Below are 13,975 nucleotides of genomic sequence, written 5' to 3'. Positions count from 1 at the left end.
ATCTCTGGACTTCAGAAGGTTAAGAATTGATGTGATAGAAGTCGTTAAGGAGAATGGAGGATAGGAATAGAGAAACTGTTCCACTGGCTGTGGAGTTTAGGACAAGATGACATGGCCTAAAATGATAGTGAGGATTTCAGGAATAAGTTTAGGAATTTCTTCATGCAGGGAATGATGGAAGTAGAAACCTCCTTCCATAAGTGGCAGGTACTGTAGAGTCTGATGTATAAGTCAGTTTTCTAGGTACTTTTGAAAAGGGTAAAAAGCAGGGGTATGGAGATTGGTGGAGGGAATTGTACAACTGTGTGTTTGTCTAATAAAATTAGTATTGGTAATATTTGATGTTCTTTTTCAAAATGGTACTTATTGATATCTGTATTTTCATGTATTCTCATATTTTACTAAACTTCATTTGACACAATGAAACTGTAAAACATAATACGATATTAATGGAATAAGGGTTTCAGAATTTGAATTTGATAACCTAAAGCCCATAGGGGAAAAGCTAAATATATTTCATACCCAAAAAAGGTGTTTCTAAAATCAAAGGCTGTAATAGCAGGAGATAGCTGTACATCAACTTTTATGGTAAGCTGTAATTTTTTTGTATATTTGAAATAAGGTGTAAAAGATGAGTGCATGTGGATGGTCATTGATTATAACTACATTCAATGCACTGGAAAGCAGCTCAATCTGAGTTTATGCTAACTTTACTAATTAATAGTTTCCTCATACCGAAATGGTCTAGTTCAAATTCAAGCCTATGTCCTTGTTTATGGATAATATAGTAATTTGATTTCCTGAATATATTGAATATCATTCAAACAAATCAATTAGATTACAACTCTATCCTCTACCCTCTAAAATTCAAGAGAATGTAAGCTAAATTTATGTGAACAAATTTCATGACAAATTTCCACAACTTTCAGAGTGTTGCCAAATTCAAATAGTTAACTAATATAAATTTAACACATCTAAACCAAAAACATATAAATTAGGGAGACAACAGAGGAAATTGGTCAGCAGTCAGGACCCTTGCTGGGAGCACAGTACTACCAAACCTGGTGGCCTCTGCTCAGTAAAATCTGACAAGTGGTGTAACTGAGGGATATGCAGACCAATTTTCCCCTGTTCCTTCCATAATTATACCTAATTTATATGTTTTCAGTTTAGCTATGTTAAATTTATCATATCCAAATTCAGTAAAATTCTGAAAGTTGTGGAAATTTGTCATTAAATCAGCTGATTACATTCATACTTCAGTTTCAGTACATCAGTAGGGGGCAGATGTGTACTGTATGGAAGAAGAAGTGTCTGTGTAAATGCCAGCAGTGGTTGCAATTGAAAGACAAAGAATTGACTTATCTGTGAGCAGTGTGGAGAAACGGGGCAGTCCTGTTGTGTCTGATATTTTTGCAGAATGATTCCATCAAGCTCAGTAACTGAATTGAGTAATTTTTGTTTTGGTTTCTTTTTACCTACATTTGCACATTGCCAGGTTGGCATAATTAACCAATTTAGTTTTGAAGATCCCAAAAATAATTGTGTTTAGCTTAATTAAAAATAATTTTAAACTGTGGCGACTTACCGGTATCGAACCGGCTCTCGAGATCGCGAGCATCGTCGGAGGCCCGACCTAAGATGGTGCGGATCCCTCCTTCTTCTCCATCGTTGGGCTAGGAAAGCCCGCGCACGGGAAGGTCAGGTGACCCGCGCGTGACATCAGCGTGGGAACTAATGCAGGAAGAGTTTCAGTATTAAAAGGTGCACTGCACCCCTGTCGAGCAATCGACTTCTGACTCCAAGCAACAGACTCCGTGTCTTTATTCTATAGTAGTGTAGCTAGCTGCTACATTGGTAACCCCGACAGGCCCAAACGTTTTTGGACCCACGATGTCTGCGCAACAAGAGGTACAGGCAGTAGCCCTTAAACTGCCCACCTTTTGGACCCTCTGGCCATGTGTCTGGTTCGACCAGGCCGAGGCCCAGTTCCAGATTCGCCAGATCACCAGGGACGACACCAAGTACTACCACATGGTGAGCGCCCTCGACCAAGACACCGCAGCCCAGGTCGAGGACTTCATCCAGGCGCCCCCGGAGGAGGAGAAGTATGATAAGTTCAAGACCCTCCTTCTTGAGACTTTCGGCCTTTCCTGACTCGAACGGGCCTCCCGCCTCCTCCACCTCAATGGGTTGGGTGACAGACCCCCCTCTGCGCTCATGAACGAGATGTTGGCCCCTGTCTGATGTTCGAGCAGGCCTTTCTAGAGCAGTTACCCGACGACATCCACCTGCTCCTAGCAGATGCCAACTTCAGCGACCCCCGGAAGGTGGCCGCCCGGGCTGATGTCCTTTGGCAGGCGAAGAAGGAGAGCGGGGCGTCACCACATGGACAGGCCCCAACCTGTATGCTGACGTCCCTCCGAGACTGTAAGTTTGTCTTTGTCAGGAGGGGTGCGCACCGAACACCGCTGCAGCGGCCGTACGAAGGGCCATTCCGGGTCGTCAAGAGCAATGGGTCTACATTTGTGCTGGACATTGGGGGGCGTGAGGAGGTTTTTACAATTGACCTGCTGAAGCCAGCTCATTTAGACCTGGACTAACCGGTAGTGGTCCAGCGAGCGCAACGCAGGGGCAGGCCACCCAAGTCATAGTTTATTTAATTCTGGCTTTTGCGACAATATCACCGGTTCTGGGGTGGGGGGGTGGGGGGCTGGGTGGGGTTATGTGGTGACTTACTGGTATGGAACCGGCTCCCGAGATCGCGAGTGTCGTTGGAGGCCCCGATCCAAGATGGCGCGGGGCCCTCCTTCTTCTCCATCGTTGGGCTAGGAAAGCCCGCGCATGGGAAGGTCAGGTGACCCGCGTGTGACGTCAGCGCGGGAACTGTAATGCGAGTAGAGTTTCGGTATTAAAAGGCGCACCGTGCCCCTGTCGAGCAATTGACTTCTGACTCCAAGCAACAGACTCCGTGTCTTTATTCTATAGTAGTGTAGCTAGCTGCTACAAAACCTATTGCTGAACTATTTGATTTGCACCGTTTTTGGAAATTGTAGCATGTTACCACTTTGAATTGCATTTAGAGTCCTGCATTTACAGGGGTCTTGGTTAAGCTGCTGAAATTGTTATATTTATCCCCAGATAAATGATGGAAAACAAGCATTTTGTACTTTTGCAGTGCCTTTCATAATCTTGGGATGATCTAAACTGTTTCATGGCCAATAATGTACTCTGATATGTGTTCACAATATTGCAATACAGGAAATACAACAGCCAAATGGACATAGTTCCACAAAGCGCAGTGTAATGTGACCAGATATTACTGTTGTTTGAGGGATAAATATTGGCCAGAACATCAGAGAGAACTCTCTCCTTCTTCAAAATAAGTTACTTTGCATCCATGTGAGATGTTAATGGTTTATTTGAAAGAAGAAAATTGATTAAGTTATTCTGTGCCATGATAGTTGGACAATTTTTGCCAAGCATTTTTTACTTCTGTTAAAGGTATCCTGTTTCAGTATAGGATCTTTGAGAAAAAATGCTGCCAGATGCTCAGTTTAGATGGATCACTTGGACCCTATTCTGAATTGCATAGAGCTGTGGGAACTATGCAAGGCTTTCATTCCAGCCAGCCACATCCGAGTATAAAACTGACATTATGTGTGTGTTTTCTGCAAGGTTCATATCGTGATGTGACTGCTGATATTTTGATTAGTTATCACGAGTGATGAATTATCAGTTAGGTGTGGATAGTACTAATGTCCTTGGGCTAGTAGTCGACCACATTTCTGAGGATACTTCTATTTTGCTGCTTTTAAAACTTTTTTTTCATGAATGTCAAACTCATATAGGTGAGGAATTTTAGTTCTAATGAGTGGAATGCTTTCACATATCCAAGTAGGCAAAACAGAATGTTGCTTTTCATTTCCTTTTGTGTCTTTACCAGTTTAATTCCCATAGTTTTGAGGGATCATATCAGTTAACGAATGCATACAGGTGGCAGTCACTAATGTAAGATTGCAATTACTCCTCTCCTCATTGCCATTTCACAAAGATGTGAGCTTTGTTTTAACAATGTTATAAATGGTTGTTACAATCAACACTCAAACATTTTGCAATAACAACACATAGGCACACTCGTCTGTCGCTAAACTCTGGATTACCTCCTGGGTTCGCCAATACAGAGGTTCTGTGATAGACTTGTTAGAAGCAGTGTATGCCAGCTAGAACAGAGGCTGATGAGATAGTTACTCCAAAAAAGAAAACCAGTGGTGGGGAGGGAGAGTGGGTTGGGTCATTGAAGAGGGGGATAATTGGGGGAAAGCATATGGGGGCCAGTGGAGGTGGGGATAAGACACCCTAAGAACAGGAAAATTAAGTCAAGTACTGATTTATTCCTGGCAGTAAATATAAATGCATTTCATCGATTCAATCAATTTCCTTAATTAGTGATTAATTATTTGTACAAATTATTTAGTAATTTTTTTCCAGCCAAGAATGTTATTCAGTGACGATATATCTATCTCTTTAAAACTTATTAATTGATGGGGTAAGTTTTCACGAATAAAATCTGTATACATTGTGTAATATTTAAATTCACAATTTTAATTGATTTTATCCTGAATAATAGCACCTTGGTTTTAGAAAAAATGATTGCAGCTGGAGGGGAGGTGGTTAAAGTATTGATTTAAGAGAAATCTGTGGAATTAAGCCAAACAACTACAAAATGAAGACCTGAATTAGAGCCATCAATGAAGGCATCTGTTAAGGCTGGAAGTTGTGCAGTTTTTGCAGAGCTTGCTTTGTTTGGTCTTTGATGTGGCCAAACGTTTGCAGGAACTAAAACCAGAATCCAGCCAGTTAAGTAGCATGTATGGAAAGAGAAACCAGTAACTTTTCGAGTCAGGGACCCTTCCTCAGACGGGGGCAAGAGTGGAGGGTTTACAGTTTTCAGAGCAGAGCTGGAAAGAGTGGGGTGTAAGACAAAAGACTATGTGGAAATAAGTTAAGACAGATCAGGTGATAAGGAGCATAAGAATTAACTGTTAGTGAGGCGCTTCATAGAAACGGTGAAAAAGGGACATAAGCATGATAGTAGCAGTCTACCTAAAATTAGAAAATTCATTGTTCATTCCAGAAGGTTGCAAAGTGCCTAAACAGAAGGTAAGATGTTGTTCTTCTAGTTTACATTGGGCCTCACTATAGCAGTGAAGGAGGCCAGAAACAGAGAAGTTGGAATAGAAGTGGGATTGAGAATTAAAGTGACATGCATCAGGAAGCTCAGGATCACCCCTATGGACTAAGCGTAGGTGCTCTGCAAAGCGATCACCCAATCTGCGTTTAGTTTCTCCAGTGCAGAGGAAGCCACATTCTGAACATTGAATGCAGTACACCAGATTGGAAGAAGTGAAGTGAATTGCTGTTTCACCTGGAATGATTGCTTGGGTCCCTGGATGTTGGGAAGGGAAGCAGTCAATGGTCGGGTGTTGCGTCTCCTCTGATTGTATGGGAAGATACCGTAGGGTGGGGAGTGGTGGGTGGGGACAGAAGAGCAGACCAGGGAATCACAAAGTGAGCAGTTTCCGCAAAATGCAGAAAGTGGAAGATGTGACTGGTGGCAGGATCGTATTGGAGATGGCAGAAGTTGCAAAGGTTAATACACTGAACGTGAAGACTGGTGGGGTGGAAGGTGAGTACCAGGGAAATCTATCTTTGTCCTGTTCCAGAGGAGAGGGAGTTAGAGTAGACGTGCGGGAAATAATGAAAATGCGGTTGAGAGCTCCGTCCACTGTGGCAAAAGGGAAGCCACATTTCAAGAAGAAGGACATTTCAGAGGCTCGGGGTAGAAGGCCTCATCATTGGAACAAATGCGACAGAGATAAAGAAACTGGGGGGAATAAAGAGTGGTGTCCTTGCAGAAGGCATTGTTGTAGGATGTATGGTCAAGATAGCCATGGGAGTCTGTGGGCAGTAAAGGATATTAGTAGCTGGTCTATCTCCTGAGAAATCTGGAAAGGGAAGGGAAGTGTCAGAGATGGACCACACAAATGTGAGGATAGGGTAGAAATTGGCAGGAATCATGATAAAATTTTAGAGTTCTGCGTGGCTACAGTCATCAATGTATCTGAGAGGGAGTGGGAGTTGGGGGGGAGTGGTCTCAAATAAGCCCGGAACAAGGACGGTTCCATGTATCCAACTAAAGGACAGGTGTAGCTCGCGCCCATGTGAGTTGCCTTGACCAACATCTTTCATCTGGAAAGAGTAATTGGAATCGAAGAAGTTTTTGAGTGTAAGGACAGGTTCCATCAATTAACTGAATGTGTGGCTGGAGGAGAACTGGTTGGGCCTCCATTCAAGGAAGAGCATGGAACAGTACAGCACCAGAACAGGCCCCTCGGCATACAGTGTCTGTGCCAACCACGATGCCAATTCAAACTAATCCCATCTGTCTGCACATAATCTGTATCCCTCCATTCCCTGCTTGTTCATATGCCTGTCCAAATGCCTCTTAAACATTGCTATCGTATCTGCTTCTACCACCTCCCCTGACAGTGTATTTCAGGCACCTACCACTCGCTGTGTAAAACAAAAACGTGTAAAGGCTCTAACTATCCTATCTGTTCCTCTCATAATTTAATAGATTTCTATCAGGTCTCCCTTCAGCCTCCTATGCTCCAAGTTTGCCCAACCTCACCTTATACTCTCTAATCCAGTCAACATCCTGGTGAATCTCTTCTGCACCCTTTCCAAAGCCTCCACAACCTTCCTGTATTGTGGCAACCAGAACTGAACATAGTACTCTAAATGTGGCCTAAGAAAGTTTTATATAGCTGCAACATGACTTTCTGACTTTTGTATTCAAACAGAGGGCCCTCAGACGTTTGTGAGATTGTGGAACAGAGCAAATTACCAGGTCCCTGGGTGAATGTGATCTGGGATGGAAATGAATGACTGTCTCCGCCTAAAATGAGCCTTTGCCAATTATGCCTCATCTATGCCTCATCTATCTCTTCTTCATATTCAGTAAATGCTTATCTTTCAAATCCATGTGGAGGACTTAGCTTTAGCAGACATTAGACAATTGTGGGAAAAATAAATGTGTTGAGTTGGGATCCAGAAATAGAATTTTTTACAGAAAAGCAAACAAAATGATAACGCTGATTAGAGTTTCTAAACTGTAAGACAAAGTAATTCAATGTTTGGAGGTCTTTCATTTGGTCTGTTTTTCATTTGTGTTGATGCTGTTTTGAGCTATTCAGCAGTTTTTCTGGGCTTTGCCTTTTTCAGAAAACAAACCCAGTGGTTAATTAGTCTCTTTTTCTCTTGCAGGTGTTGCTCCACTCCAAGTGTTGATGCCTGCACTATCGCCAACAATGGAAAAAGGGAACATTGTAAAATGGCTGAAAAAGGAAGGTGAGGCACATTTATACCAAGGAGTGCGTCCTTTAAATAGAAAATCAAACTTGTTGAAGATTGAAATAGCATTTGTGCCAAAAAGCATTTGTGCATCAGGGCCTCCTCTTCTAGCTTGCTTTCTCCCAACCACACATCTGATTAGTGGATCATTGCAAAACATTGAGTATTGCAGAATCCTGCTTTTCCACAGCGTACTGTTCTATTGCTGTCAATATGAAAATATCACACATTAACAGAGTACTTAAATTTTAACCATTTAAGCACAAAAAGGAACCATTTGGTACATTAGATCCAAACCAGCTGCACGCAAAACTCTTCCCATTGTGCTTCATCTAATTTTGTCCTCTTATCCCCCTTTAACTTTGCGCATCATGCGTGCACCAGTAGGTGTTTTCTCATGCAATTTTTACAAAACCATTATAACATGATAAAGGAGATGTTAAAGGAATGCAAACTCTTGACAACTTAGACCTTATAGATACATAGTAACATCATATTAAGCTGAAATTTATTAAGTTCCTCTAAAGGCATACAAAGAAAATTCTTCACAGTGGCACTAGGTTATCGATGGAGCTGCCTGGTGGGTCGCTTGTGAGGTGTACACTCTTTCGCTTGGCACCAGTGTGCATGAACTTGAGCTCTTTGGTGCTGTCTCAAGTGCAATGCTGTATACTTTGAGTGGTCATGTACCAGGCTTTGAGCACATCCTTGAATTTTCTGTTTTTATTTATTCTTGAATCTTTCCTTTGTCCACCTGATAATTTCTTCCCATGACAGAGCTGGGGGAAGTGTCTACTTCAGAAGTCTGATATTGGGGCTTGCGAATATCGTGGCCTGCTCAGACCTCTCATACGATAAAGATGAACTCTTGATCTTTCAATCTACTTCATCATAACTCTTGCACTTTATTTGTCTACCTGCAGTGCACTTTCTCTGTAACTGTAACACTATATTCCAAATTCTGTCTTTTTCCTTTTGTACTACCTCGATGTACTTATGAATGGAATGATCTGTCTGGATGGCATGCAAACAAATGCTTTTCACTATACCTTGATACATGTAACAATAATGAACCAATTACCAATAGCCAACTGAGTGTAACTGGGGGTGTTCACCGGGGAGTTGTGGCTGATGTCGTCTCGGTGTTGATTACAGCTTCCAACACTTTGCTGGTGATCAAAAGTACACTTAGGTGGTAAATGGTTGGACTGGATTTGTCCTGCTTTCTATAGACAAACCACACCTGTGTAATTTTCCACATCGGGTAGATGCCAATGTTGAAGCTGCCATGGAACAGCTTGGCTAGAGGCACAGCTTGTTCTACAGGCAAGTCTTCAGCACGACAGCCAGGATGTTCTCTGCTCCGCAGCTATGTTGCATCCAGTGTTCTCAGCAACTTTTTAACTTTGTGTGAGGAGAACAGAATTATTCCAGCAAGTTAAGCTTATCTATAACTCATTTACCTGTATTCTACTGTGCAACGTCCAGCTCATCCATTATCCCCGAGCTTTTCGATGCACATTAGCTCCTAGTACATCAGTACTTAAAGTTTAACATTTTTATCCTTGTGTTTAAGTCCCTACAACTCCATCTCAAAAATTCTGGAGAGGAAGGAATGAAACCAAGAAAGGATTTAAACATGAAGTTGAAAATTTTAAAGTAACGAAGGACTGAGGGTTAATATGGATAAGTTTACAGGTGTGCATGATATGACAGCAGAGTTTCAGGTGAGCTGAAAGTTTGCGATGAGCTAGAGGGCATTGAAGTTGTCCAGTCTGAAGGTGAGAAATATTTAGATAGTTGGACTTGGAGGGATGGGTGCAAATCATGACAGAGGACATGGAGTTAAAAAAGCCAGAAGGGGGTTAGATGATGAGAATACCAATAACTTGAAACAGTAGCCGGGGAAGGAATGGATTGGAGGTGAGGGAACAAGGCTTTGCCTTTGCCAATACTTAACTGAAGTGAGAACTTCAAAGCAATAAGCATGTGCACATAGCTTCTGATAAGTAATGCTGGACTTTCAAACGAGAACTAAATATGTATAAGTTGTCATATCACACTCTCCTATGAAGAAGTGCTTAATGGTTGGATAGATCAACATATGCTGACTAGTTGTATGATGCACAGTATGTTATCCTGTTTGTGTGACATTCTCTGTGGTCCTGTTACTATTAATGAATCATAACCAACTTTTCAATATGTTGTCTGAGCTAACTTTGTTACGGAGTCATGTGTTGGGATGTCATTTTTCATTGTGGACCTCATACACTGTTGGCAGATGTCAGGAAACATGAGTTGGACATGGTTGGTGAGTTTGTGAATCTATATTGTAGCAGAGTTAGTTGATGAAAGAGGTGTGAAGTTTCGTAATTGATGGTGTTAATTTATCTACGTCAACCCGTGGGCTCCAGTGCCAATTGACGGATGTTATAGAATGAAAGACTTGTAACAGCACATTCCAAAGCATTTTGCAGAGAATAAAATGCTTTTTAGAAGCCAGCTCACTCTTTTCTAAGTATTGGAAATGCAGCAGCCAATTATCACAAAGCAAGGTCCAGCAACAGCAGTGATTCTGAGCAGACAGTGATGTTAATTAAGGAATAAATCGGAACTCCCCAGCCTTTTCTCTGAAGTACTGAAGTGGGATGGTTTATGTTTACCTAAGAGTCCAGAAAAGACCTTGATTTGACACGTATCTGAAAATGGTACCTTTGGCAGTGCAGCAGTCCCTTGTTACTACATTGCTTTGGCAGGCTAGATTTTTGTGCCTGAGTCTCTGAAGTGAGACTTGGCACTGTCTCTAAGTCAGAAGACAATGTCACAGCAGTCACATGTTGCATTTTATTAATACATCCGGCATGCTCTGGGCTGGTGGTGCCAGACTGGCAGATTTTCCTGACTGTGGGAGGTTATTCCTATTAAGACCCCAACATACTTTTAATTCATTGTTTTAGATGCTACCTGGTATTATAATGAATTTTCTGGTGGACCAGGTACGTTTAAAGGAAGCAGGGAAACCAGGGCTCCAGTGAGTGGAAATGGAACTTAAACATCACCTGGTGAGCCAGATGCCAAACCATTGAGATTTCTGAATAGTTAGATTGGATTATTAGAATGTTACTGTATGTGTTTTATATTCACCTTTTTCATACATAGAACCATTCATGTGAAATTGTATTTAAAATATCTGGCATTGATAACAATTACTTTAACAAGACAATGCAGCATTATCACATTTTTCAGGGATAATCAGTTTTCTCTCCACATGATGTTCGGCTTATCAACCACCAGTGATAGCATAGTTCTGTAAGTTGCCTGTGAACATTTATCTTGGTTCTAGAGTTCATGGAAGTGGTTGACACAAATAAAATATCTAAGGATTTAGGTCTCTTGTTCACTTTACAAAGTTTAAAGGTCTGTGGTGAAAATGTACTGTCATTGGAAGGAGTAGGTAATTTTGCAAAGAAACTGAATTTAATTAAAAAAACTTACAGAAGATTGCTTCCAGTAATTGCTGAAACTGGAATACCTCTGACTGATAAATGTAATAAGTAGCTGGTCTGAAGGATTAGAATTTCTGCAGTTTGACCACTGGTGGGTCTTAGATTGATCTGATCATCAATTTAGTATGTGAATGTGGTGCAGTCTTTACTATGCTGGTCATATTGGTATTGGTTTATTATTGTCACTTGTACCGAGGTACAGTGAAAAGCTTGTCTTACAAACCGATCATACAGGTCAATTCATTACACAGTGCAGTTACATTGAGTTAGTACAGAGTGCATTGATGTAGTACAGGTAAAAACAATAACAGTACAGAGTAAAGTGTCACAGCTACAGAGAAAGTGCAGTGCAAATAAGGTGCAAGGTCACAACAAGGTAGATTGTGAGGTCATAGTCCATCTCATTGTATAAGGGAACCGTTCAATAGTCTTATCACAGTGGGGTAGAAGCTGCCTTAAGTCTGGTGCTACGTGCCCTCAGGCTCCTCTATCTTCTACCCAATGGAAGAAGAGAGAATGTCCCGGGTGGGTGGGGTCTTTGATTATGCTGGCTGCTACACCAAGACAACGAGAGGTAAAGACAGAGTCCAAGGAGGGGAGGCTGGTGTCTGTGATGCACTGGGCTGTGTCCAGAACTCTCTGCAGCTTCTTGCGGTCTTGGGCAGAGCAGTTGCCATACCAAGCCGTGATACGTCCAGATAGGATGCTTTCTGTGGTAAAAGTTGGTGAGAGTCAAAGGGGACAAACCAAATTTCTTTAGCCTCCTGAGGAAGTAGAAGTGCTGGTGAGCTTTCTTGGCCATGGCATCTACGTGATTTGACCAGGACAGGCTGTCGGTGATGTTCACTCCCAGGAATTTGAAGCTGTCAACCCTCTCGACCTCAGCACCATTGATGTAGACAGGTGCATGTACACCGCCCCCTTTCCTGAAGTCAATGAACAGCTCTTTAGTTTTGTTGACATTGAGGGAAAGGTTGTTGTCATGACACCATTCCCCTAAGCTCTCTATCTCCTTCCTGTACTCTGACTCATCGCTGTTTGAGATACGGCCTACAACGGTGGTATTATCTGCAAACTTGTAGATGGAGTTAGAGCAGAATCTGGCCACACAGTCGTGAGTGTATAGGGAGTAGAGTAGAGGGCTGAGGACGCAGCCTTGTGGGGCACCAGTGTTGAGAATAATCGTGCCAGAGGTATTGCTGCCTATCCTCACTGATTGCGGTCTGTTTGTTAGAAAGTCAAGGATCCGGTTACAAAGGGAGGTGTTGAGTCCTTGGTCTTGGAGTTTGGTGACAAGCTTGCTTGGTATTATTGTATTGAAGGCAGAGCTGTAGTCAATAAACAATGGTCTAACATATGTGTCTTTACTGGCCAGATGCTCCAGAGCCGAGTGAAGGGCCAAGGAGATGGCATCCACTGTAGACCTGTTTCGCCAATAGGCAAATTGCATTGGGTCCAGGTTGTCTGGTAGGCTGGAGTTGATGCGTACCATGACCAACCTCTCAAAGCACTTCATGATGGTGGATGTCAGAGTCACTGGTCGGTAGTAATTGAGGCATGTTACCTTGCTTTTCTTTGGTACCAGGATGATGGTGGTCTTCTTAAAACAGGAGGGAACTTGAGATTGAAGCAGGGAGAGGTTGAATATGTCCGCAAGTACTTCTACCAGCTGATCAGCACAAGATCTGAGCACACGGCCCAGGACACCATCTGGGCAAGGTGCTTTCTTTGTGTTCACTCTCTGGAAGACTGATCTTACATCCTCCACTGTGATCACAGGTTCAGCTGCGTTGGTGGCTGTCAGGGTGGATGGTGACAATCCACTTCCCTTTTGTTCAAAATGCGCATAGAATACGTTAAGTTCATCAGGAAGGGATGCGCTGTTGTTAGCTATGCAGCCCGACTTCATCTTGTAACCTGTTATGGCATGTAAGCCCTGTCATAACTGGCGGCTGGTCATGGACTCTATTTTGAGTTGGTATTGTCTCTTGGCATCCCTGATAGCTTTTCGAAGGTCATACCTCGATCTCTTGATCAGGGTCACCAGATTTGTGTGCAGCAGTCCTCTCCTTCAGTAGGGAATGGATCTCCCAGTTCATCCATGGTTTCCTATTTGGGAAAACCCATATTGTCTTCTTTGGTATGCAGTCCTCCACACACTTGCTGATAAAGTCTGTGATGGTGGTGGCATACTCATCAAGGCTGGCAGCTGAATCTTTGAACGTGGACCAGTCCACTGTCTCAAAGCAGTGACGTAGGAGCTCATCTGCTTCCTCAGACCAGCACTGCGCGACTCTCAGTACTGGATTCTCCCGTTTCAGTTTCTGTTTGTATACAGGGAGAAGGAGCACAGCCTGGTGGTCTGATTTCCCAAAGTGAGGATGACGGGTGGCTTGGAAGGCATCTTTGATGGTTGTATAGCAGTGGTCAAGGGTGTTGGCACTCCTGGTGGAGCAGGAGATGTGCTGATAGTATTTTGGTAACACACTCTTGAGGTTGGCCTGATTGAAGTCCCCTGCGATGATGAAAAGGCCCTCAGGGTATCCTGTCTCAAGGTTGTTGACCACGGAGTACAGCTCATTGAGTGCAGGCTTCATGTCCGTCTGTGGTGGGATGTAGACTCCATCAGGTTAGCTGAAGTGAACTCCCTTGGCAGATTGTCTGTCAGTAGTTCTTACTACATTGAACTGGTGCTACTCAAAGCAGATGAGCAGTTTGGGAAAAGGTTTATATTAATGACTTCTATCCTGCATAAGTTGCCACACTTCAAAAGCATTGTGAATGAAGCAGTGTCAGATGTTTTGACATAGTAAAATCTTCAATGCAGGAATTATGGATTCATTGTCTGTTAAATTGTTTACTCTGTCAATTAAGAGGGACTGTAAAGGATGCTCTTCAAAAGTTCATTGCCTGCAGAAAGTTGTAATCCTAACTAATGGGTCCACAATAAATCCAGCCTTAGTGCTGTCAAGGAAGGCTATTTTATTACTTAAGCACCTTTTAATCTTAATGCAGTGCTTCTTTAAATGCAATTCTTAACTCGCTTTGAACAA

General features: G+C 42.6%; 1 protein-coding gene across 1 annotated transcript in view; it reads left to right on the top strand.

The window, feature by feature from the left end:
* pdhx (pyruvate dehydrogenase complex component X) overlaps positions 1 to 13,975 on the top strand; it is a 174,197-nt gene that overhangs the window by 10,566 nt on the left and 149,656 nt on the right. Inside the window, exon 2 of the mRNA XM_052029617.1 lies at positions 7,330 to 7,413. Within this exon, the coding sequence (XP_051885577.1) occupies positions 7,353 to 7,413 (61 nt within the window). The 5' untranslated portion in view covers positions 7,330 to 7,352. The remainder of the gene's footprint in view (positions 1 to 7,329; positions 7,414 to 13,975) is intronic.

This window comes from Pristis pectinata, chromosome 14 (assembly GCF_009764475.1).
Source record: "Pristis pectinata isolate sPriPec2 chromosome 14, sPriPec2.1.pri, whole genome shotgun sequence".
Taxonomy (NCBI): domain Eukaryota; kingdom Metazoa; phylum Chordata; class Chondrichthyes; order Rhinopristiformes; family Pristidae; genus Pristis; species Pristis pectinata.
The sequence above is the reverse complement of the archived record's forward strand: the minus strand, read 5'-3'. Positions and strand labels throughout refer to the sequence as shown.